This window comes from Drosophila innubila (genome assembly GCF_004354385.1).
Source record: "Drosophila innubila isolate TH190305 chromosome 2R unlocalized genomic scaffold, UK_Dinn_1.0 1_C_2R, whole genome shotgun sequence".
Lineage (NCBI taxonomy): Eukaryota > Metazoa > Arthropoda > Insecta > Diptera > Drosophilidae > Drosophila > Drosophila innubila.
In genome coordinates this window covers 7,077,915-7,103,097 of record NW_022995374.1, presented here as the reverse complement: position 1 = coordinate 7,103,097, position 25,183 = coordinate 7,077,915, and the positions used below count along the sequence as shown (strand labels likewise).

General features: G+C 41.2%; 9 protein-coding genes across 10 annotated transcripts; 4 read left to right on the top strand and 5 right to left on the bottom strand.

Annotated features, from left to right (window-relative positions):
• Window positions 1–500: 500 nt before the first annotated feature.
• On the top strand, window positions 501–4,408 carry LOC117785460 (pro-resilin). Its single transcript, XM_034623484.1, has 2 exons — window positions 501–624; window positions 3,194–4,408. The coding sequence occupies exons 1-2, from the start codon at window positions 619–621 to the stop codon at window positions 3,830–3,832; spliced, it is 645 nt and encodes a 214-aa protein (XP_034479375.1). The 5' UTR covers window positions 501–618; the 3' UTR covers window positions 3,833–4,408.
• On the bottom strand, window positions 1,781–2,806 carry LOC117785459 (casein kinase II subunit beta'). 2 transcript variants are annotated; one of them, XM_034623482.1, is made up of 3 exons: window positions 2,789–2,806; window positions 2,161–2,723; window positions 1,781–2,068 (listed from the first exon to the last, which is right to left on the bottom strand). In XM_034623482.1, the coding sequence occupies exons 2-3, from the start codon at window positions 2,715–2,717 to the stop codon at window positions 1,966–1,968; spliced, it is 660 nt and encodes a 219-aa protein (XP_034479373.1). In that variant the 5' UTR covers window positions 2,718–2,723; window positions 2,789–2,806; the 3' UTR covers window positions 1,781–1,965. The 2 variants fall into 2 exon arrangements, with proteins under 2 accessions (XP_034479373.1, XP_034479374.1); XM_034623483.1 differs by lacking the exon at window positions 2,789–2,806 and having other exon boundaries at window positions 2,167–2,774.
• Window positions 4,409–4,778: 370 nt separating the features above from the next.
• LOC117782782 lies at window positions 4,779–5,532 on the bottom strand. Its single transcript, XM_034619816.1, has 2 exons — window positions 5,521–5,532; window positions 4,779–5,466 (listed from the first exon to the last, which is right to left on the bottom strand). The coding sequence occupies exons 1-2, from the start codon at window positions 5,530–5,532 to the stop codon at window positions 4,885–4,887; spliced, it is 594 nt and encodes a 197-aa protein (XP_034475707.1). The 3' UTR covers window positions 4,779–4,884.
• A 957-nt stretch (window positions 5,533–6,489) lies between these two features.
• Window positions 6,490–8,555, bottom strand: LOC117784496 (phosphate carrier protein, mitochondrial). Its single transcript, XM_034622247.1, has 4 exons — window positions 8,423–8,555; window positions 7,794–7,994; window positions 6,838–7,602; window positions 6,490–6,768 (listed from the first exon to the last, which is right to left on the bottom strand). Exons 2-4 carry the CDS (start codon window positions 7,975–7,977, stop codon window positions 6,602–6,604), a joined length of 1,116 nt encoding a protein of 371 aa, XP_034478138.1. The 5' UTR covers window positions 7,978–7,994; window positions 8,423–8,555; the 3' UTR covers window positions 6,490–6,601.
• Window positions 8,556–9,128: 573 nt separating this feature from the next.
• On the bottom strand, window positions 9,129–14,638 carry LOC117784954 (VWFA and cache domain-containing protein CG16868). The gene is made up of 5 exons (XM_034622811.1): window positions 14,106–14,638; window positions 13,285–14,038; window positions 12,536–13,204; window positions 11,789–12,382; window positions 9,129–11,703 (listed from the first exon to the last, which is right to left on the bottom strand). The coding sequence occupies exons 1-5, from the start codon at window positions 14,442–14,444 to the stop codon at window positions 9,656–9,658; spliced, it is 4,404 nt and encodes a 1,467-aa protein (XP_034478702.1). The 5' UTR covers window positions 14,445–14,638; the 3' UTR covers window positions 9,129–9,655.
• Window positions 14,639–14,884: 246 nt separating this feature from the next.
• On the top strand, window positions 14,885–15,582 carry LOC117783485 (actin-related protein 2/3 complex subunit 4). Its single transcript, XM_034620896.1, has one exon. The coding sequence runs from the start codon at window positions 15,005–15,007 to the stop codon at window positions 15,509–15,511; it is 507 nt and encodes a 168-aa protein (XP_034476787.1). The 5' UTR covers window positions 14,885–15,004; the 3' UTR covers window positions 15,512–15,582.
• A 361-nt stretch (window positions 15,583–15,943) lies between these two features.
• On the top strand, window positions 15,944–18,764 carry LOC117784468 (ATP-dependent RNA helicase DDX24). Its single transcript, XM_034622215.1, has 5 exons — window positions 15,944–17,452; window positions 17,515–17,634; window positions 17,692–18,144; window positions 18,202–18,385; window positions 18,442–18,764. The coding sequence occupies exons 1-5, from the start codon at window positions 16,018–16,020 to the stop codon at window positions 18,713–18,715; spliced, it is 2,466 nt and encodes an 821-aa protein (XP_034478106.1). The 5' UTR covers window positions 15,944–16,017; the 3' UTR covers window positions 18,716–18,764.
• LOC117784469 (sister chromatid cohesion protein DCC1) lies at window positions 18,721–20,202 on the bottom strand. Its single transcript, XM_034622216.1, has 3 exons — window positions 20,126–20,202; window positions 18,929–20,068; window positions 18,721–18,865 (listed from the first exon to the last, which is right to left on the bottom strand). The coding sequence occupies exons 1-3, from the start codon at window positions 20,167–20,169 to the stop codon at window positions 18,766–18,768; spliced, it is 1,284 nt and encodes a 427-aa protein (XP_034478107.1). The 5' UTR covers window positions 20,170–20,202; the 3' UTR covers window positions 18,721–18,765.
• Window positions 20,203–23,378: 3,176 nt separating this feature from the next.
• Window positions 23,379–24,954, top strand: LOC117785152 (DNA polymerase interacting tetratricopeptide repeat-containing, protein of 47 kDa). The gene is made up of 2 exons (XM_034623058.1): window positions 23,379–24,079; window positions 24,139–24,954. Exons 1-2 carry the CDS (start codon window positions 23,450–23,452, stop codon window positions 24,697–24,699), a joined length of 1,191 nt encoding a protein of 396 aa, XP_034478949.1. The 5' UTR covers window positions 23,379–23,449; the 3' UTR covers window positions 24,700–24,954.
• Window positions 24,955–25,183: the final 229 nt, after the last annotated feature.

Below are 25,183 nucleotides of genomic sequence, written 5' to 3'. Positions count from 1 at the left end.
GAATGTGGCGCGCTCATCTTCGCTTCCCATCGTCATCGTTGTCGTCGTCGTCATCGTCGTCTTCGGCTTCGCTGAGTCGTCAAATCTTTGGCGCTTCAATTTAAAAGTAACTAGTTTACTATAACACTAAAGCGACTGCTTCGCATCTGCTTGGATCTGCTCACGAGCTGAACTGAGCGGAGAGCACTCGTTGTTGCTTGTTGTTGTATTTGTAGCTATTGTACCTACTGTTGTTGCCTTTGCATTATTTTGTAATGTTTTTTTGTCTGTTGCTTTGCATTGCTACTTACTTTGATGCTCGCGCTCTTTGAAATCTCAAAAAAAAAAAAACCGAAATTATACGAAATTTTGGCGCGCTATTTTTGTTGCTTCTGCCGCTGCTGGCGACGTCGACGTCTACGCTAACTGCGGATGGCAAATGCAGTAGATTTTCAAATATAAATACTGGCCTACGAAATTGTTTCAGTATCACAATCAAGTCAACCATCTTCGCAAGAAGAACATCAACCAATCAACAAACCAACTTTAATCCCAGTCAAAACTTCGCTACTGTTGCCGAGTTTGCAGTAAAAGTTTCGTGTGTGTTTTGTACTAAACCCAAGCAAGTGACTACACAAAATGAAGGTATACAATAACAACAAGAACAGCAACAGAAAATTTATATAAAATAAAATATGATTTATCCAATATGCTAAGCATATGAACTGTCAGTGCAAAGTGTTGTGTCCTGCCAAGCAAAAAAAGAGGATGTGTAAAGATAAAAAGAAAAATAATACAACTAAAAGCTGCAGGAAATACAGAATTTATCAAGGATTAGATATTTGTTGATTTCAAAAATTTAAAAGAATTCTAGTTCCAGCTCAATTTTAAAAATATCTCTCTGTTCATTCATAGAGAGTTTTATTTACAATTATTTTTAACAATTTAGCAATAGAATTCAAATTTATTTTGTAATTCCAAGTGAATTTTCTAAATAACCTGATATTAATTTGAATTCCTATAAATAAACTAAAAATTGATTTCATAAATCATCAAATGTTTAGCCAAAATACTTAGAAAGAAAAAAGAGTCAAGTTCAAAAGCACAATTAATCAATGAAATTCACAGCCAACCCGCATACAATTATCAAATCATCATAAATATCTTATTAAAATTTGTCTTGCCAAAAATATAAAGCGGCTGCTGTTTAAATTAACAGCTGGTGACGCCTCAACATAAATAAATTAGTAAACTATTTAAGCATATAAAAACAAGAAAATATAAAGATAAGATTTCAAGTTAGCCATTGGCTGCGCAGCTGTTTTTGTCATGTTGCAATGCATAAATTAAGAGTCTAGTACTTTCAACTAACGGATGAATCCATGCCCAAATATGGATGTGTAGAAGAGATTAGCAAGGAACGATAGACAAAGCGACTAAGCGACAAAGAGAGCCAACAAAGTTTGAAAGTCATTGAAGCGTGAAAGTCACTGAAGGTCTTGCGCTCGCAGTACAAAAAGTTGCGTAATTGGTGTACAGAAGTTTTGTGTGTGAAGCGCTAAACATTTTATAGCAAAAAAGTTACCCCCTGCCAACTAAAAAGGAAGTAAACTGAAAATTCCCACAGTCCATAAGTTCGTTGCCTAAGTCATTTGTTTAAAGCGTACCAAAAGCTGTCAGCTATAACATGCTGACTGCTACAACACGCTTAGTCACCTGAGAGGCCCTTCACTTTGCCCGACGACCCAATTTCCATAGATTTGCATATTACACGACTAAAATAAACAAAACAAAAGCATCATAAGTAATTATCACAATATTTATAAACCATGTGCAGCATGGCTTATTATGATTTTGATGTTAATAAGATACTTGAGAACGAGAAATATGTGTAAGATAGTGACAAAATAATGTATACATATAATTTAGTCATGGGATCAAAAATTTTGAAAGCAAGATGGAACCATTTGTTGTATCAAGAAACAACTATTGACTATCGACATCAGGTGGCTGCTGTTCCTTATAAAGATAGGAGTTGAGATCGTTGGGCGATCGATGTGCCATCTGATGGATCTTGAAGCCATACAATCTTGAATAAGAGTTATAGTTTAAGTAGAGCACAATGTAATTGCCATAGTTTTAGAAAGAAGAAGAGTGTTTATTATCGTCAGTCATACTTACACACACCTTGGCACAAACTTCTGCTTGGCTCTTTTGGGTCTCGCTTCGGGTCTCACCATGAAGAACATGTGGGGAAATCCGGTGCCAAAGAAGGCGCCATCTATGGCTGAATGTCTTGCCGATTTGGGCAGATAGACATCATTGCACTTGGGACAAAAGACACGCACCATATCCTCGCCGGGATTGTCGCTCAGGCCGATGGGCAGCACTGGCTGTCGTTGGCAAAAGACCCGTGGACAGTAGCCAAAAAGGCCCTTCTGATACTTCTCCATCATCAGATCAATGCCACGATTGGTTAGAATGAAGCGAGCGTGTATAAGACCGTACAACTTCTCGGCACAATGCTCCAGCTCAGCCTCTGTCGGCGCATCCGTGCCGGAGCCCGTGTCCAGATCCAGTATAACCTCCAATGCCCGTCGATAGTTGCTCACATTCGAGTCGAGAAAGCTTAAATTGAACTTATCCTGTATGTAGTCCTCGTCCACCTCGCAGAAGAACTCGTGTCCGCGCTGCTTGCAGAACCAAGGTATCCAGGCGATCTCCTCCGAGTCCGTCATAGTAATCTAATAAAATGTGATATAAACTAAAACAAACAAAAGAACAAAAAAATATCGCTTAAATGTTTTACAACTCAATTTAAATGGCTGCCAAACTGTAGCCTGCTGCGCTCAGTTAATTTTTTTAATTTCTTCATTGCATGTCAGCCAAATAGTTGACAAATTAGTTACATGCACTCAAAAAAAAATGATTTTATTTAATACCAACTATAAGTGCATTCTCTCCTTTAATATGGAAATTATCAGCCGTTAAAAGTAAAATTCAACTATTTATAATTATGGCAACTTAATGATAAATTTTCATAATAAAAAACAATCTGTAAATCTAGTCTTGAAAATGCCAAATAATGGCAATAAGCAATGAAAATATATATAAGTATTTCCATATATAAATATGCTAGCTCTTACCATAAATAAGCTAATCCTTTGCGATTTTTAATTTTAATTATTTAATGCTCTTCCTGTTCTTTTTGCAGTGCTTTACAACAATTGCGCTGCTCGTCTGCCTGGCCGCCTGGACGCAAGCGGAGCCACCAGTACCCCAGAACCAATATCTGCCGCCCAATCAGTCGCCTCAGGCGCCAACCAACAACTATTTGCCACCCACACAAAGCTATCAGTCGCCGTCCAACAACTACTTGCCGCCACAGCGTGCCGGCAATGGCGCTGGAGCGGCACCCAGCAACAGCTATGGTGCTCCTCTGCCCCAGAGCCAGTATGGTGCACCAGCCTTGACCGGAGCGATCTTCAAGGGACAGAATGGCGGCGGTGCTGGCGGCTATGGCGGTGGCAATGCTGGTTACGGACAGCGCGACGAGGAACAGTACGGTCCGGCCAAATACGAGTTCAAATACGATGTGCAGGATTACGAGTCGGGCAATGACTTTGGACACATGGAATCTCGTGATGGTGATCTCGCCGTTGGCCGTTACTACGTCCTGTTGCCCGATGGCCGCAAACAGATTGTCGAGTATGAGGCTGATCAGAACGGTTACCGTCCAACCATCCGTTATGAGCAGGTGGGCAATGGCAATGGCAACGGCAACGGCAATGGACGCAATGCAGGTGGTTACGATAGCAATGCGCAGGCGGGCAAGTTCAATGGCTACCAATAAGGAGAGTGCTGAAGGCGTTACCTTCTAGTGTTTTTTTCCAATTTAAGTCGACCCTGTAACTATACTTGTCTACTATACACATCGTTGTTGTATCGCTAACCTAGCTGAGAGTATTAAATGTATCTGTAACTTTGGTGCTGGCGCGGCGATAACAGTTTGACATGCACTCTTCTCGTATTCAACTCTCCTTCTATTCTCTCTCTCTATCTCTCTCTGTCAGTCTCTCTGTTTATTTAGTGCAACGCCGCCATTTTGCCATAGCCAGGCGCGTTCCAATATCCACTGTTCCTTCTTTCACATGTCCCATGTCTCACTTTGTATTTTTGCCGTTTGTTTTGTTAAGCGCCTTCATTTTGTGTCAGTCCACACAGACACACACAAACACACACACACCACAACCACAACCAACACCAACATGACCATCACACGCATTCATACATACTTATACATAAGCATTGTATTTAATTTTAATGAATCTTTATAAAAACTAAAAAAAATGCATTTGGAGCACACACGAAACATGCAAATTATGTAAACATCATGTGTACGAAAACATATGAGATTTTTTGTGTAAAATAATGATAATGAATAAAGAAGCATTTTTGTATAAAACAAAGTAAAAAAAAAAGAGAAGCAAGCTTTTTATTTTAAATGGATTATAGAAATTCTAATTCATTAAAATTATGTTGATAATTATGTCTACCATTTTATTTCAGCTCTTCTTTTATATTAGTAACAAAAAAATATGATTTCCCTTTGTAGGATTTTTTGAAAGTTTTGAATTTTTTAATATATATATTTAGTGTAGATAAAATTGAAATCAATCAGTAATAATTTAATTTTTATTTAGTTGTGAATTTTTGTATAAAAAAGATTTGTAGGTTTCAATAATAAGAAAGAAAAAAAATGATAACCAATTGAGGAAGACTTTTTGAGAAAGCTTGGATCACTGGTTTAAGAAATTTTGCATTTAATCAAATAAATTCCACTTTTTTTATAATATTTGGAGTTGTGAATTCATTTACCAAATTCATGTGTAAATATTCAAATATTTACTTCAGCACACGCTCCAATTGTCCCTGAGAATTATATTTATAAACCGGATCCTGTAACTCGCCCACCGATGAATATTTGAGCAGTGCCGTAAAGTCATCGCCTTTTGCATCTACCGTGCGATAAATAACTCGCTGTAGTTTATTATCTGGAGATACGATATAGTATCGACCTTCTTTAATGTTTGACTGTGGCTGAGTCAAGGAAGCCGAGTCATCTTCATCGGGATAGATTATCCTAAAGCCACCATCAGCTGGAGCTCCATATTGAGATGCCGGCTTTTGCTGCCGATCACTGTTAACGGTCTCTGCTTGATTCGCACTTGGCAAAGGCTGTTCCTGCTGCTCCTGTTGTGGCACATCGAATTGAGGTGGTAAGAAATTCGAGTTTGGCTGCGGTGCATTAAAAGTGCCCGCGTGTTCGACTCGCTCCTTGCTGATCTCTATGCTGGAACCAAGTGGTGGCAGATACTCGCCAGGTAGATTAAATGGCACCTCTGGGCGCCAGCCAGAAGCAGCGTAGGGAGCTCTCGCCGGACGCTCAGCCTGGATAGCCACAACTGTGACGATCAGTAGATAAACCTATTGAGAAGTAAACTGTAAATAAAATCTCGAATCCCTTTTTATACAACGCACCTTTAACAGCATTATGATTTGTCAAAGTTGCATTAAATACTGCAATCCAAAATTTGAAACTTACGCATTTTTATATCAAATTTAGCATTATATTCGTTAAATATTTAAAATGCCCGGCACGTTTGAAACTTCCCACCTCCCTCGTCTGACACACATAGGCCGCATCTCGGTTGCATCTCGAGCCCAATAGTCACGTATTCCATCAAAAATAAAACAAAACCATTTGCATGTTGCGTGACCTTGACAACGGATGAGCAAATTATTGGCAAGGGATCAACATTTTCAACTGCTCCGCCCACTGCACAGTTATGTTGACCGCCTAACAATTACTAGCCAACACTTAACTTAAATTGTGAGCAAAGTTCCGAATATCAAGTTCAAGTAACACTATAATTAATTAAGCTTATTAATGATTTTAGAATTCCAGCAAAGCAAACCTTGATTAAAAGATAATTTTAGCTATATAATACTCCACGTGTCCGATCAGGGTCTTTTAAAATATATCAAACAGCAGGTGGCGACATATGAATTGTTATACTACGCTGCATTTGATAAATTAATTATTAACAAAGTCTTATTTCTTGCTACATTATGATTAATACTTACTGTAGAAAAAAAAGGAAATTTACATAATGATTAATACTTACTGTAAAATAAAAGCAAAGTAGACATTTCATTAACTAATGTTGTTTCCTTTTTCATAGTTTCTTGTTTGATAATTTGTGTTGTCAGTTATTTTTAAATGCGCAGCAGACAACAGCTGACTTTTAGGGTGACCAGCTCACAATATTACAAGCAGCCCTGTGTTTAAAGCTCAATACGAATACACACACATACATACATACCTTTAGCGCGGCTTTTTAAATTATAGTTTTTGCTGCATATAAATATGAATTGTATAATTTTATTAATTTTTTAGACTAAACCTAGGGAATTTAATTAATTTGAATACATTAAGTAAATATTATGTGTTTTTTATATTAATGTGTTTTTATTTATCTTGTTTTCTATACAATTTGTGTTAATTCGTTCAATATTCTGTTTGGACTAAATTTAAACCGGTTAACTTCTATGCTCCTGATTACTGCGCACCAGTCACGCCCAACTTCTTCTTCAGAGACTCGGGCATCTCTGGTGGTGGTGGGCGTGGCATGCGCAGGAAGACCTTCACGGCATCGTAGATGAACCATTGGGCAGCAGTCAGTGTGCCAATCATGACAATCCTAGGCATCAGACCTCCCCACAGGCCTGCAAAGAAAAAATAATATTTAATGTTAAACAATGAAGAACAATGGATTGTTAGGGGAATATACTCACCAGCCCAGCCCAATTGTTTGGCAACATCAAGGGCGCTGGCGCCCTTGGCCTGGTTCAGCTTGGATACGACGGTATCAGCGGGATGGGAAACAATGGCACAGAAGACACCAGCAATGTAACCGGCGGCAAAGGTGACAATCAGTTGTTCACCCTTGCTGCAATCGGCACGTGGCTTGGGCACCACATACTTGTACAGCAGCTCCAGTGTGCGCTCGAAGCAGGCAAACTTCATCATGGTGTATGGAATCTGTCGCATCCAAAGGGGCACAAGACCCTTGTAGAAGGCGGAAATGCCCTCCTGTGCGGTCATCTTGGGCAACGCCTCACGCAGTGTTTTAGCAAATCCGGGAGTTGTCTGAATCTTGACCTTGGCCGCCTCCATGGGCGCCAGCGCAATGTCGGCAAAGAATTCGGCCGAGGCCGAAGCGGCCAGATAGAGACCGGTTCTATAAAGGAAGGCGTTCTCCTCGCCAATGAAATCGGTGTACATGACTTTGAAGACTTCATAGAGACCGAATTTGCACAGACCCTGCATGGAGTAGCCGATAAAAGTGGGCGCCCAGCCCTTGGCCAGACCCCTGACACCCTCCTCGGCCAAACTGACGCGGAAGCCATTCACCACACTCTTGTACTTGGCGGGATCCACCTGCAGACGGCACTTGACCAAATCCAGAGGCACCACCATGGTGTGCGTAGTACCACAGGAGATAATACCACCCAAGCCACATAGCACAAAGTAGTGATTGGAGCCAAACTCGCAGGAATCTGTAAGAAATAGAAAGGAAATCAAATAGTAAAATTTTAAACTTAAAAAAACAAATTAATTATTTCACTCAAATTATGATTATTAAATTAAATGGTTTCATATAATACTAGATTTTTTTTAATTTGCTCCCAATTTGGACAATTTGCTTGTATGTAGCGATCTATACTGTAATCCTGCGATTCCAACTTACCACCCTGGGCAACTGCAGCGGCAGCGAAATTGTGATTCGGGGTCAACTGACGAGATGCTCCATCACCAACAGCGGAGGGCAGGAGGGGAGTTGTGGGGGCGGGCGTTGCAGCCTGGCAGTTAGCGCTGGTGAATGGCGACTTGAACGTTGAGTTCTGCGCGGCCTCGAACAGAGATTTGAACATGATGTCTAGAGAGGATGCTGTGGAATATACAAAAAACAAGGTTTAGGTTGAGGTTGAGGTTAACAGTTCATGATGTAATCGAAATTGATTCTAATATTTCAATAATGCATCTAAGAACAACTTCACAAACTAACAGGTAGTGCATAAATTATTAAAAAAAAAATATATATAAAAAAAAGTATTTAAAAATTTGTTTAACCGTTAACCGTTCAATGTTGTTCACAGCTGCCAACTGGCATTGATCTTGCCAATAATTGTTCACATCCCATGATTTTTTACATAACTATTGTCTGTTTTCATTTTTCGTATTATATCTTTTAAATGCATTACGTAATAGTTTTGTGTGCACAACATAATTTGAACATTATCCAAAAGATTTCAAAAACAGATAGATTATTTGCTTTTATTTTTCTTGAAAAGAAGCCAAAGCTATAATAACACTCACTTCAAAGTGCGAGGAAGAATATGCGGGAGACAGTGCAGATAGCCGAGAAGTAGCTGAAGTAAAAATTTGACGTTCTTGGGCAGAAAGTGGAACCCAAACAACAACGTTCGTCGTACACCAAACCAGAAAACCAAATGCAACGGTAGCAACTACAAGACGAGAGATAGAGCAAAAAGTTCTGTTCAGGGTTGTCGACTGCATGCAGTGTATCGGTTATAAACGGAAATGCAACGAATGCGAATCGGTTAAGTAAATTATTATTGATTATATGAAATGTTTTATATTTAAAATTAAGTCTGTGCAAAGAGCTTAAAAATATGAATCAATTTCTTCAGCGTCTTGAATCATATTAAATAAATTTTTAATAATTAATTTTGTTTGGTAAAAAGTTTTTGAAAATTAAGTTTAAGTAACAAAAGAAAAACATAAATATGTTATGTTATTTACAATCAACTAGAAATTTATTTAAAGAAGGGAGAAAGTTAAATGATAAAAATCTATTCCATTTCCATTCTACACAAGCTGACAACCCTCTATGTTTATTTATATTTATAAATACGCAACATTTTTGCACAATGTCTGCTGAGAATTCTGAACAGAGCGACATCTATTTTTTTTTAACTAGTGTAAAAATAAATTCATTAACGCGTCGACAGCTGATCGAAGGAAAAGCTGATCATTTGCTCGGGATCAAGGTCGAGCACAATTTCAATTTGATTAAACATTTTATTGGAAACATAGTACAAGTTATGCTTTATTTTACTAAAATCGAAAGTTAGTAACTGTATTGACTTAATAGCTATTACCAAAAAAGTATACTGTTGTTTCGTGTCATAATGTTACTTGATAATAAGTACAATTAGTTGTTTTCGTGCTTAACAAATAGTCGATAAATGCTAAAAATATTGGAAGTATCTGCATAATAATAATACTTTTTGTTTTTCTAATAAATTACAGTACACAATAAACTGTGTGTACGACGAATAATAAAATGGCAGAGTAATTAACGATATAAACGACTTAAATATTAAATATTGGCTGGCATTTTGTTGTGTACGTGTGAATTGTTTGAATGCTTAAAGGTTTGACATGCACTGTGAAAATACAATGCTGCCCAAACCAATGCAATGGGGGGGGCAGTTGAACCACCCGCATGAATTCTAGTACAAAATACACAAATTGGCAAACAAGCGGACGTCTTAAGGATAAGGAAACTTAACAAACTAACTGGGACTACGACTCGGCGGTTTCCATATGCCTGTGAACAGTCACCGGCGCCAGGATGTAGTGAGAACGTGGCTCCTCAGCATCCAGAGGCAGCGTAGTCTGTCCATAAACTGCACCTGCACCTGGACCACGACATGGCGATGGTGTCGCTTGCTGCTGTTGCTTGTAGCGCTCTGTTTTGGACACGGGGGGATTGCTTAAATACGGATGCGTATTGGTTTGTTGTCGATTCGTGGGACTCGATATGGATGTGGATATGGACATGGTGTCCGATTTGCTGTGCCGCTTGTCGTGCAGCAAAAGTGGTTCCGCCAGCGTAAAGCATTGCTGATCGGAGCTATCCTCATGGGGAGTCATCGTGCTATAGCCATGATCCGACTCGCCATTCGGTGGCCTACGATAATAGCTGCTCCCGCTGGACATGTGGTATGGAGATATATCCGCCGCATGCATAAGCTGACGCTGGGCAGCGGTGTGATCATATCCTCCCATTGGCGGCTCATCATGCGCCTGGCAATCATCAAAATTGAAACGTGACAATGGCAGACCATAGTTCTCCTCCTGCACCGAATCCACATAGAACTGTTCCTGCGCCTGATTGTCCAAATTGTGGCGATAGCAATAAATGGCAAAGCCAATGACCATGGCCAGCACAACGATAGCGCCACCGAGTGGTCCAAAGGCGGAGTAGGCATGCTGCTCCCGCTGTGGATTATGCGCGGCCAGCATTTCCAATTCGTCCAATTCGCCGTAGGGCGTCAATGATGCCAGCACACCATTGAAACATCCCGCCTGGGTCGAGCAGAAGGCAGCACCAAAGCTATTGCCCTCCACATCCTGTTGGCACCACTCGCAGCCCATCATCCCAAGGCATTCCCGCTGTGTGGCATGCGTCTCACAGCTGCCACTGCCACCGCCACCGGCAATGATACAGCTTGGCAGCACACTCAACAGCTGACTGGTCGGAGGAAGCGCCAGGAAATGCTCGCTGGGTGGAGAGCAATAGGGAAACTGTTGCGTGTAGTTGGCATAGTTATCCGCATCGCTGGCAGCAACGTTCGACAACATGGGGCACTCGCAGGGACACTCGCAGTCCGTCTGATCCATGCGCTTGCAGTTGAGGCAAACGCGATCGATGGTGCTGCAGGGACAGAAGGCACCGCCATCGCAGCTGGAGTTGAGCACGGCGGCAAACAGATTGCTGCCCCGTATCAAGGCAATCGCATACTTGGTGCGCTCTCCATGCACTACATTGCTCAAGATACTGGACAATGAGGTGTTGAAGGCGTAGTAGCGTTGCAGGGTGCGATTCTGGTAGCTGGCACAGCCAAGTTTACGCACCAATTGACCATGATTCAGCATATCGTTGGCCAGATACGATTCCTTGTGAGTCAAATGCTCATGCGGCCGGCGTTGATTGCGTGTGGGCGTGGACACTTGCATCATGCTGGGATGGGCCAACAAATAGCCTTCGTGATCAAACAGCAGGCACTTCATGTGCGGCAGCTGGCACAACGGAGTACTGTCCAATATGAGTCGATAGTAAAAGGCGTAGGGGACATCAAGAGCGACCACAGCCACTGGACGATCCTGCTGCGCCGAGTGCAATGCATGCGCTTTTCCCTCGAAAATTGTGTGCGCTATGGTGACAATATAACCAGCTCCTCCCGCGTCCAAATACGGCGCCGTGCTCACAATCCTGCCCGGCTGTGCCATCGCCTGTCGGAACCAGGGACGTCGTGTGGCATCGTAACTGTTGCTCAACAGACAGCCTGGATACATTTGCAACACGCCACTAACACTGGCTATATAGCGTCTAATGATGTGACCACGCAACGGTCCACTTGCATCCTGATGACGTCGTCGCAACTGCAGCATTGCCTGATACAAGACGCCCACCTCGTGTGGAACGCGTGGACGCAGGCCGGGATTAGCCAACACGCCACTGGGACCGCGTAGATAACCCATAATGGCATCCGACTCCGGCCGATTGTTATGCAGAAAGGCAAAGGGCGACTCAAAGGCTGCAGCACTGAGGAATAGCGTGGGAGCATCTAAAAAGAGATAAACAATTAGAAGAGTTAATTGAAAACAAAGAAAACTGTCATTCAATAAAGAATGTTAAATTCATTAACTCACCCATTGTGGCTAGCTGCCTGAAGTAGCGACACACTGTAGGCGCTCCGCTGCCGCCACTCTGCATCAGATCCAAACGATGATATAATAGATCCATGCCTTCGCCATAATACCCTGGCTCATAGTTGCTCACGGGATCCATTAGATTATAGCGCTGCTGTTGGGCGGAGGCATTGTGTGCGGCACTGCCGCTGATGCTAGAGCTGCTCACCAGGCACAGCACATAGAAGCCCAGTACGGATTGCCAGTGATAGGTGCGCTGCAGCTGTTGACGGCCAAGATAGACGGCAGTTGTGGCATTTCCACGCTCCTCATGCAGCAAGCGATGACGAATGCTGGCAAAATCTGTCGCATTTTCCAGGTAAGCGATATTTACCGGATATGCAGTTTCACGCTGGATAAGAGGCCGTGGAAAAGCCGGATGAGCCAAGGTGTTTCCGCTGCTGCGATCCAAGAGAAAAGCGTAACTAAAACCCTGCTTGGCCGCAGACGAAGCACTCGGATAGTTCAACAGATCCTCCAGCAAATCAGCCAAGTACAAATTGACGCCCACCACACCGTAAGGCGGCACTGTGTGTGTAATGGAAACGAGCACGTCTGCAAAGATACAGATAGTTATTAAACAAATGTCCATAAAAAACCATAGCAATTCTATTAAATTTTTATATAAAAATTTAAAGATATATACGACTGCCGTCGTATACATTTATTTTATTAAAACAAGCAGCAAGTTGCATGCCACAAGCTTACCCCCGCTCTCTGCATCCACAACGGGCTGATGCACCTGCAGTGTGTCCGTGAGAAAACGCTCGGTAAAGAGCTGACCAAAGACACGACTGCTGGCCCGAGGTATTGTTTCAGCATGCATCTTGTTGAGCACAAAGAAGCGTCCAGCCAACTGCTCCTCCTGCCCAGCCGGTAGCCAAGATCTCACATCGATGTCAAACTTTGTATAGTTCTGTGTTGCGACATCGCTTAGGAATTGCTTTTCATACATGATACGCTTCTCGTCCAGCACTACGGCACAGGTGTTAATGATAACCGGCGACGACAGACGACTCTGTCCCTCAGCCAAAACACCTAGCACATACATAGCATCCGATAGATTTGTGAGTAATCCGCGTGTTACATAAACAAACTCAATGGGCTGCTCTGAAGTGTTTATAAGCTGCGATTCCTGAAGGCGATGCAGCATCTGAAAGGCGTACTCAAAGCCCAACGTATGATTGGTCAATGCACGTGCAAAGCTCAGATTATTCACATAGTTAAGTATCTCGTCCTTATGAGCACGAGTGGCGCTATAAATGCCGTGTGCAGCATCTGCGGGAAATGCATCCAAAGACATAAAGTCAGCCTCATTGGAAACTGTCACTAACGATACATAATCGGTGTCCTCCAGTAGCATAAGCAGCTCCTGAACTGAAAAGTGTAAATATTTATTTAAAAAGTGGTAAATGCAATGTTTTGACCTATATATAGTATATATCTAGTACACTTACCAAAGTTCTTGGTTATCTCAAAGAGCTCCGCATTCATCGCTGAACCAATATCGATGAGAAGCATCACAAACTTGTGTTTAATGGCCGAAACATAAAGCTGTCGAAAGTGTGCACTAGTTGGAGCTCCATCGCTGTTGGATAGGAAATAGATATGCTTAAAATGACTGACGCTGCTGCTTGGTTTGTTATTGACGCTGCTGTTGGGTTCGATGTCACTTTGGCTTTTGCTCAGACGTTGCCTCAACAGATTCAGTTGATCCGCTATATAAGCATTAGCATCACGCGATCGTCCATTGTTCTCGTTTAGGAATGTGACACGGGATGTTTCATCTGACTTGAGATAATTAAGGATTTGTATCTGCTGTTTGTTGTAATGCACAGTGGCCGAGGAAGCTGCATCCACATTGTTCTCGTAGTCTGACTGGCAATTCGCGACTTGTGTATTTAAATAGAGATGCATATGCTCCTTACTGGCGGACGCTCTACTGCTATCCACATCCTCCGCCTCAAAGTCAAATTCGTTTTCCAGCTCATCGTCCCCGTCGTCGTCGTAGCTGTGCTGCTGAACAAGCACTTTGCTCAGATTGAAACGCAATAAATCACGCAGTTCCAATACCACATGAGTGGCTCTTTGCAATTTGCGTCCCAAACGCTGACTAAACGCTTGCAGATCCTGCTGCACGCTTTCATTTACATTGCCAGCGGATAGCCGCGTGGCCAGAGAGCTTGCAAAGTGTATGGAGTCAAAGATTTCCTGCAGGCAATAGAATTGATGGTAAGAGGTAAGAGAGAACACATTCGGTGCATCAGCATCAGCTCACCTGTATCTTCGCCACAAGCATCTCAAATTTACGTATACTGTGCAGATTGCTCTCCACATTGCTCCTCAGTTGCACTACATTCTGCTGATTGTAGTTGACAAAGAAAATACTCGCTGGTGTCTGCTGGAGCGGCATATAGCTGACAGCAGAGCCAGTTGTGATGAACGTAGGCACTTTGTTAATATTGCTAGTTGTGGTTTCATTTGTTGTGGATGTAGATGTGGTTGTGTTTTTGCTTATATTTAGAGGTAGAGGAGGAACATGTTCACTGCTGCTGCCGTTCGGCGATGTTTGTGCAGCTGCCACCAGGAGCAGGAGCAACGTGTTGCCGTTCCACATCTTGCTGCTTTCCTGGTAGGCTATATTAGCAACAATTACCGCGTCATTTAGGATACCAATTTCTTGTTATATTTTTTTTTTATGAAACTTGTGATGGCCGATACACTAAGAAGTTGGCCGATAAGTCGCATCTAACAACATTCCAAACATTTTATCGGACATGGCCGAAAATGTAGTATTTTATTTGCCTCAATGTCTAGTATTTATTTCTATGTACCGAGTATTATTGACCCTCGATAGGAAGTATCTGTTTGTAAATAGCGCACAATTCAAATGGGAACTGAATACTGGACTGATACATAAAAAGATACATTTCGGAAATTTTATATCGCACTTTTATTTAAAAGAAAAGTTGCCATCCGTTCAAACTATCGGTTTGCTCTGGGATTCAAGGCTACCACATCGTTTTTGGAGAGCAGCCCTGTTCTCTAATCCGAAAAGCTGGCAACACTGTTGGCACATCAACACTTCTATTTTTTATCGTGATTCATAATAAAAGAAAAAAGTGATTGAACCACATAACAAAATTAAGAATAGAGTATAAAGACTTGTAATAAACAATGGCTGCCACCCTAAAGCCATATTTAACCGCTGTTCGCCATTCGCTGACCGCAGCAATGTGTCTGCAGGATTTTCCATCGCAAGTTGTTGAACGCCACAACAAGCCCGAGGTGGAAATTTGCTCCAGCAAAGAGCTGGTGCTCACGCCCATTGTTGTGTCCCGCAATGAGAGGGAGAAGGTGCTTATTGAGCCGTCGATAAATTCGGTGCGAGTTAGTATTGCAGTGAAACAGGCAGATGAAATTGAACGCATTTTGTGCCACAAATTTACACGCTTCATGATGCGACGCGCCGAATCATTTATAATACTGAGGCGCAAGCCGATTGAGGGATACGATATTAGTTTTCTGATAACAAATTTCCACACGGAGCAAATGTACAAACACAAATTGGTTGACTTCGTTATCAGTTTCATGGAAGAAATCGACAAAGAAATCAGCGAAATGAAGCTAGCAGTAAATGCACGAGCACGCACCTGTGCTGAGGAATTCCTGAAGCGTTTTTAGTGCTAAGCCAATGCTGATCACAATTGTATTCCATAATATTTTAAATAAAAATTAAATTCATGTTTCTATAATTCTTGAAGTTGTTATGTAATTTAAATATTTGTCCGATATTTCAAATAAAAATATGGAATATCGAACAACTTATCCCTTGTTAACTATTTTGGCCATTAATTACGTTTTATTGGTTATTAAAATAATATTTATTTTTATTAGGTAATTTTTCATTACAGCTACCAACCTTTATTCATTTTGTATAATTAACCCTAGAAATATATCTACTTTTGTTTGTTAAATTACCACCAATGTGTAAAAAAGAAGTGGTACAAAGAATTAATCTATTGTTTTTAAATTTATTCGCCCAATTTATATCTGTTATGCAACACTATTCAACCCATGTCAACTTTTGCAACACCAATTCATAACGACCCTGTACAGTAGAATATCAACAAACGCAACACGCGGACGACGGCAACAGATTTAAGCGAACATAATTATTTTAATTTAAAATGGTGACCACAAAAGTCAAGAAATCACCAACTGTAAAGCAAAAACAGTCCAAAGGTAATGCCGACCCTCCAGCTGTTAAATCAAAAAGCTGGCAGAAGGTTAAGCTTAAAGGCCACGTGATATCCGATGATTTTAGCGGTTACGAAGGAATGATTGGCCTGGAAGTGCTCAAGGAGTACGATCCGACAATGGTTAAATCAACACTAAAGCAAAGTGAGACGAGAATAAACACCAAAGGCAGGTGGAATAAACAAGTAGAGAACGAAATTGAATCGGATTCCTCTTCTAGTGATGAGGAGGAAAGCGATAGCGATGCGGAGAATGGCAATGGGAATAGAAAAGGAAAAGCGAGCAAGAAAGCGAAATTGGCTGAACGTCATGCGCAGCGACTACTGAAGCAGCGAGAGAAGCGTGAAAAGCGCAAGGAACAGCGTAAACAGAAGGTAAAACCCAAAACAGATGCCAAGACGAAATTCACACCCAATGATGGCTATGCGTCGGATCGGTTTGCGCTACTGCGTCCACCTCCACCAGACAGCGACGATAATAATGATGAGATGGAGGCTGAGGCTAAGGAGTCGACAGATGATGATGATGAACAGGTGCCACAACTGGTGGCAAGCAGCGAGCTGGACATGACCAGGTGGCAGGGTCTGGGCGTCCCTTCGCCTATTATGCGCGCCTTGGCTGAACAAAACTTTCAGGAGCCCACGCAAATTCAGGCCATGACGCTGCCTGCTGCCATCCATGGCAAGAAGGATATACTCGGTGCAGCTGAAACTGGCAGCGGTAAAACTCTTGCCTTTGGCATTCCCATACTGTCCGGCATCATGGAACTGAAGCAACGCAATGACGGCTCCAGCATACGCAAGGCACCAAAGGTCAAAGGTGATAAGCAGCTGACAGAAGCACCGCCGACTAAAGATAATCACGAGCTGACTCCACCGCCAGAGGAGCTGGATTATGTACCTGGTGCTAGTGATGATGATAGCGATGCCGAGGAGAATAGTCTGAGCAAGCGGCGTCCACTCTACGCTCTGGTGTTGACACCAACCCGTGAATTGGCTGTTCAGGTTAAGAATCATCTGGTTGCGGCAGCCAAATACACAGACATTCGTGTGGCAGCTATCTTTGGTGGCTTATCGGTAGCCAAACAGGAGCGTGTGCTGCGTCAGTGTCCCGAGATTGTGGTCGCCACACCCGGCCGCCTCTGGGAGCTGTTCGTGCAGGGCAACCAGCATCTGAACAAAATTGAGAACGTCAGTTTCCTGTGCATTGACGAAACCGATCGCATGGTGGAGAAGGGGCACTTTGAGGAGTTGCGCAGTCTGCTCAAGGTGCTCAATGCAGACGAAGATCGCAAGAAGCTGCGCCAGAACTTTGTCTTCTCCGCCACATTGACACTGGTTCACGATCTCCCTGAGCATATGCAAAGTAAGTTTATAGGATTAGAAAAAAGGATCATTCTATATCCGTTAATCTGTTTATTTTTATAGAACGAAATGTGGGTAAGCGTCCAAAGTTTACCAAGCAAACGGTGGATCAGAAGATTGAGAGTCTCATCGAAGAGTTGGGCATATCGCAGCCAAAGATTGTGGACATAACCAGCAGTCAACGTAAGTAAAACATTGCTCTTTCAAGAAGATTGTCATAATGCTGGAATCTTTAATTAGAAACATCGCATACTCTGACCGAAAGTCGCCTACTCTGTGCCATTGATGAGAAGGATTACTATCTGTACTACTTTGTGCAGCGTCATCCAGGTCGCACCATTGTCTTCTGCAACTCCATTGATTGCGTTAAGCGTCTGGCTACGCTCTTCGGTTTGCTGGACTGTAATCCCTTGCCGCTGCACGCCAACATGATACAAAAGCAACGGCTGAAGAATCTGGAACGTTTTCGGGATAGTCCTATGGGCCTGCTGATAGCCACAGATGTGGCTGCCCGTGGCCTGGACATACCTAATGTGGAGCATGTTATACACTACCAAGTGCCTCGTACCAGTGAGAATTATGTACATCGCTCGGGTCGCACGGCCCGGGCCAATAAACATGGCATTACGGTCATGTTCATGGAACCTGGCGAGGTCAGGAGCTACGTCAAGCTCTACAAGACACTAGAGAGAAGTAAGTGCGGGAAATATTTGTATTTTAACATGTCTAATTAATTTCTGTTGATTACAGCTGAGGATCTGCCGCTGTTTCCAATCTCTGAGCGTTTCCTGGGCGCTGTTAAGGAACGCGTCAATCTGGCACGTGATCTGGACAAGGAGGAGTTGAAATTGCGACGCACACAAAGCGAAGAGGGTTGGATGAAGAAGCATGCCGAGGAAATGGACATGATTATTGATGGCTATAACGATGGGTCGTAAGTATTGTGAATGTATTTCATAAACTTTCGCATCTAACTTCGTCATCTTATAGTGGCAGCGACCAGGATGAGGATCCGTTTGTCATTGAACGTAGACGCAATCGTTTACATGTGGACGCTGTACGTGGAAAGCTCAGTGCACTTCTAGCTCAGCCCATTTTCCCCAGAGGCTTTAGCTTTAAATATCCCACCAGCACAGGACAACTTGTCGCTGGCTCCGAAATATCCACGAGTAATGGCAAAAGTGCTGTGGAGGCAATGAAAGCGGCGATCGAGGACATGAAGCTGGCCAAGAAGCAGCGCAACAAACGCAAACGCAATGCTTAAACATAATGTTAAACTAGTTTACTGTACAAATATATATACAAAAAATGGATTTAATGTTTAGATACAAAGTATCTTATGCCGCCCTCCGTCAGAGACCGCGCATGTTTGGCCAACAATGTGGATACAGATAGAGTGGGCGTGGTAAAGCAGCTGTAAACGGAAAAAGACAGAGATTAGAAGGGAAATCATTTATTGTCAGCTCCTCTTGCTTACTCAATGTACGGCTCCATCTCGTCCAGCGTCCATTTGCGTTTTGTTTTGAACAAGGCGCGCATGCGATCGTTAATATTGGAGGGCAGCTGCTCCTCGGCCAGAGATCGTATGCACGGTTGAGCACCTTCTCTGTCCAAGATGCCAAGTCCACGCAAATATTCCAGCTTACAGGACATACCTTCGGGCAATGCCTCCTGCCAGGTGTTCATGAATTCCTCGTTGCGAAAACGCAGGCCAGGCTGCAGGATGTTCTGTGCCACAATGCGTGCAACGAGCGACTCTTGATATCTGTATTTATTGGGGCAGCGATCACTTGGCTTTGTGTAGATATTAAATAAACCAGTCACAACCGACTCTGGAGCAATGCCTTGAAGTGCGTATATGGTTTCCTCACGCTCCACCTCATCCAGGGACCAGGAGTTTTCACTGATCAGACCGAGCATCAAATTAATAATTCGATATTCGTACTCGTAGTCCAGTATGCGTATGTGGTTATCAAATTCTATGGCTCGATATTGCTGCAATCCTTCGACAAACTGGGCCCGACTGCACTGAACCGTGTCCAACAGTTGCTGGAAGCTAAACAACAACTTGCGCTCAATGCAATATTCGTTTTCTGGCCCGGAATAGCGGGTCAGTTGCAGGAGCTCGCCCAGCTTGCGATAACGTGGTCGAATCTCACGGCATTCAAAGTATTCGTGGAATATAGTTAGCACCTGGCGTTGCTCCAGCGTACGTTGCACCTCCAAATCATCATCGGCACTGTCGTTTAGGCTGCGCTCCAGCGATGTATTGGCATTACCCGTACGTGGACTCTTTAGCGGTGAGGTGCTGGTCGCGGCGGCAAACTTTAAATCGGGCACCAGTAAAATGCTGTTGGAGATCTCGGCAGCCTTCACGTCATAGGTTCGCTCATCCGTGCAGAGCACAACTTTCTCATGCAGACCGCCCTTGAAGTGGAGCGTCTGTCCGGTGCGGATTTGCTGCAGCATGTGATCGTCCAGCTCCAGCAACCGCAAATTATCACTAACAACATTCGCGCCAGGGTAATACAAAGCCTGTGTGAGTTGTGTGAGCTGACGCTCGTCCATTTTTGCATGCTTCACAATTGTCCTCACATCTTCCGGTGTGCGCACGTAGCTGGCAGTCAGTGACTGATTAGATTATAATAGTAAGCATATTTCATTATTAACTTACTGCTGTGGATCATTTTCATCCACTTCCATAGCTTGCGATTCCATCTCATTGATTGCGCGCCAAAAAAAACAGCTCTGCGCTAGGGCTGCAAGAACATTATCGGATGGAGCTTTCGACTTTTCGATAGTTAAAATCAAGGAATAGCACCGGAACCGTTAATCGAAACTAACCGTTTCATTTTTACTATCGAAACAGAAACCGAAATAAATTCTTCGTCAAGAACCGAATACCGAAACGTTTGTACCGGTTCGGTTATGGTAAAGTTGCTAGCTCAAAGAATTGACCAACCTCATACAGTCATAACTTGTTTAAAACAGAACCGATTTTCAAGCGGAATGTCATTTTGATTATGATTTGGCCTCTTAAATAACTCTGCAATTAAATTTTTATCATCTAGAAAACTTTATAATTTTTCGATACTAAGCCATCTATTATCCAATTTTCCATACTTACCCCTTGAAATTTTTTTAATATTTTTGATCTCTCATACCTCCATCAAAAATTAACCGATTTTTAAGCGGAATATCATTTTGATCATGATTTGGCCCCCAAATTGATTCTGCGTTTAAATTTTTATCATCTAGAAAATTTTATATTTTTTCGATACTAAGCCATCTATCATCCAATTTTCCATACTTACCCCTTGACATTTTTTCAATATCTTTGATCTCTCATAACTTCATCAAAAATAAACCGATTTTCAAGCGGAATATCATTTTGATCATGATTTGGCCCCCAAATTGATTCTGCGTTTAAATTTTTATCATCTAGAAAATTTGATATTTTTCGATACTAAGCCTTCTATCATCCAATTTTCCATACTTACCCCTTGACATTTTTTCAATATCTTTGATCTCTCATAACTTCATCAAAAATAAACCGATTTTCAAGCGGAATATCATTTTGATCATGATTTGGCCCCCAAATTGATTCTGCGTTTAAATTTATATCATCGAGAAAATTTTATATTTTTTCGATACTAAGCCATCTATCATCCAATTTTCCATACTTACCCCTTGACATTTTTTCAATATCTTTGATCTCTCATAAATTCATCAAGAATAAACCGATTTTCAAGCGGAATATCATTTTGATCATGATTTGGCCCCCAAATTGATTCTGCGTTTAAATTTGTATCATCTAGAAAATTTTATATTTTTTCGATACTAAGCCATCTATCATCCAATTTTCCATACTTACCCTTGACATTTTTTCAATATCTTTGATCTCTCATAGCTTCATCAAAAATAAACCGATTTTCAAGCGGAATATCATTTTGATCATGATTTGGCCCCCAAATTGATTCTGCGTTTAAATTTGTATCATCTAGAAAATTTTATATTTTTTCGATACTAAGCCATCTATCATCCAATTTTCCATACTTACCCCTTGACATTTTTTCAATATCTTTGATCTCTCATAACTTCATCAAAAATAAACCGATTTTCAAGCGGAATTTTGATTTTCATTTTGATCATGATTTGGCCCCCAAATTGATTCTGCGTTTAAATTTTTATCATCTAGAAAATTTGATATTTTTCGATACTAAGCCATCTATCATCCAATTTGCCATACCCCTTGACATTTTTTTCAATATCTTTGATCTCTCATAACTTCATCAAAAATAAACCGATTTTCAAGCGGAATATCATTTTGATCATGATTTGGCCTCTTAATTGATCCTGCATTTAAATATTTATCATCTAGAAAATTTTATATTTTTTCGAAACTAAGCCATCTATCATCCAATTTTCCATACTTACCCCTTGACATTTTTTCAATATCTTTGATCTCTCATAACTTCATCAAAAATAAACCGATTTTCAAGCGGAATATCATTTTGATCATGATTTGGCCCCCAAATTGATTCTGCGTTTAAATTTATATCATCGAGAAAATTTGATATTTTTCGATACTAAGCCATCTATCATCCAATTTTCCATACTTACCCTTGACATTTTTCAATATCTTTGATCTCTCATAAATTCATCAAAAATAAACCGATTTTCAAGCGGAATATCATTTTGATCATGATTTGGCCCCCAAATTGATTCTGCGTTTAAATTTGTATCATCTAGAAAATTTTATATTTTTTCGATACTAAGCCATCTATCATCCAATTTTCCATACTTACCCTTGACATTTTTCAATATCTTTGATCTCTCATAACTTTCAAAAATAAACCGATTTTCAAGCGGAATATCATTTTGATCATGATTTGGCCCCCAAATTGATTCTGCGTTTAAATTTTTATCATCTAGAAAATTTGATATTTTTCGATACTAAGCCATCTATCATCCAATTTGCCATACTTACCCCTTGACATTTTTTCAATATCTTTGATCTCTCATAACTTCATCAAAAATAAACCGATTTTCAAGCGGAATATCATTTTGATCATGATTTGGCCTCTTAATTGATCCTGCATTTAAATATTTATCATCTAGAAAATTTTATATTTTTTCGAAACTAAGCCATCTATCATCCAATTTTCCATACTTACCCCTTGACATTTTTTCAATATCTTTGATCTCTCATAACTTCATCAAAAATAAACCGATTTTCAAGCGGAATATCGTTTTGATCATGATTTGGCCCCCAAATTGATTCTGCGTTTAAATTTGTATCATCTAGAAAATTTTATATTTTTTCGATACTAAGCCATCTATCATCCAATTTTCCATACTTACCCCTTGACATTTTTTCAATATCTTTGATCTCTCATAACTCCATCAAAAATTAACCGATTTTCAAGCGGAATATCATTTTGATCATGATTTGGCCCCCAAATTAATTCTGCGTTTAAATTTGTATCATCTAGAAAATTTTATATTTTTTCGATACTAAGCCATCTATCATCCAATTTTCCATACTTACCCCTTGACATTTTTTCAATATCTTTGATCTCTCATAACTCCATCAAAAATTAACCGATTTTCAAGCTGAATATCATTTAGATCATGATTTGGCCCCCAAATTGATTCTGCATTTAAATTTTTATCATCTAGAAAATTTGATATTTTTTGGACCCTAAGTCGTTTATCATCCAATTTTCCATACGCTCTAAAGTTTAGAGTCTAAACATTTGTTTTTGCTCTAAAACGACATCTTAACATTTTAACAGATTTTATACCTTTTGTTTGTATCAGCTGTTTTTAGTGGTCGTTGTTTTTGAATCAATTTATCGATAAGACATCGAGTAGAAGCTTTTCGATAAACGGGCCCAGCCCGAAATCATCATGGTCACAGTTACTTTTGATACCTGCAACAAGTAACAGGTTTAACTAAAGCATGTGAAATTGCTTTGGAAAAACAACAGCACAAATGGAGAATCTGGCGACGAAAAAGAACTGGACAGAGGAAGAGCGGCTGGAGCTGGCAGCGCAGCTCGACGCTGAGCTTGATCAATTTATTGATAGCTTGGAAAAGAAACGCTACGAGGAGGGATGGCCGGAAGATCGCTGGCAGGAGGAAATGGACAAGCATCCGTTTTTCATGAAACGAGCACCACAGCCAGGAGACGAGGTACATCCCATGTTTGAGGGACTGCAGAAGCTTAAATACGACCCCGAAGAGAACACACTCGAAGAGCTGGCACTCAATTACAAAGAGGATGGCAACTTCTACATGAAGCACAAAAAGTTCCGCATGGCCGTTTACTCATTCAGCGAGGGCATCAAAACCAAATGCGAGAATCCGGATGTGCTGTCCGTGCTCTACAACAATCGTTCGGCTGCCCATTACTTTATCAAGAACTATCGGTCCGCATTGAGCGATGCACAGCGTGCCTTATTTTACAAACCAGTTTATACCAAGGCCCGTTGGCGGGCTGCACAGTGTGCGCATGAGCTGGACAAGTTTGATCTGTGCACACAGCTGTGCGAGGAGCTGCTTGAGGTGGACATTGATCACAAGGAGGCCAAGGCACTGCTGCACAAGAACAAAATGAAAAAGGTGAAATACCAGTCGATTTTATAGACTTAATTAATTATCTTTAATTACACTCTTTTTAGCTGGACACGGAACGTAATCAGCGCAAGGAGACGGCGGAGGCTAAACGCCGCTTGACACGTTTTCACAAACTGAAAGATGCTCTAGAACAGCGTGCTGTCAAATTCGATGATCAGCGCATTAATAAACGTCTAAACATAAGCGAGGATCTGTTGCGCCCCAAGTTTCTGCCACTTGAGGATTATCCCGTGCACTTGGATGAGGATGGCAGCAGCTTAATTTGGCCCGCCGCCTTCTCCTATCCCGAATTCCTGCTCAGCGATTTCCAGCAGCAACTGCCAGAGACTGCCACCATGTCGGATTGCCTGAACACGCTTTTTACCGAGCCGTTGCCGTGCGACAAGACGCTCAGCTATCGACCGGAATCTGTGAATGTCTACTACGAGAATCGCAAGGCTGGCTGCGTCCACAAAGTCAGTCCGAATAAGACGCTGCGCGAGATTATGGATGAGAAGGGCTTCTTTGTCTCGGGCGGAGCACTGCTGTTCTATGTGGTGCCCAAGGAATCACGCGTCGAACAGGAGTTTATTCATCAGCAACGACGACCCATGGTCTACAGTTGAGTTAGGCTTAGTTTAAGAACAAAATCAAGCATTTTATTTTGAATATTCTTATCTTTTTTGTACATTAACAAAGCATTGAGTAATTTTATTATTATTGACTTTCATTTGCGGTGTAATATTTTCATCTTAATCATGGTACAATTGAGCTTTGGTTGCGCTATCAAGAAGCTATTGCAATATGCATAATATATAAAATTTATATCCTTGCAGAGGGACTTTTTATTATGATAATAAATGACTTTGTTTACATCAGAATCTGTAACGAATGTATTTTTTTTTTAACAAAATTAACTCTTCTTTTGACTTTTATATTTAAAATAATATTTGAATTTTAATTTGTATTTGTTTTTATAAAATGTAAACAAGAGTTAATTTTGATTTTAATAATTAAATCAGAACTAGCTCTTTTTTTTATTACAAAAAAAAATTAATTGAATTTTATTTGTATTAATTTTTATAGTGTAAAAAAGAGTTAACTTTGATT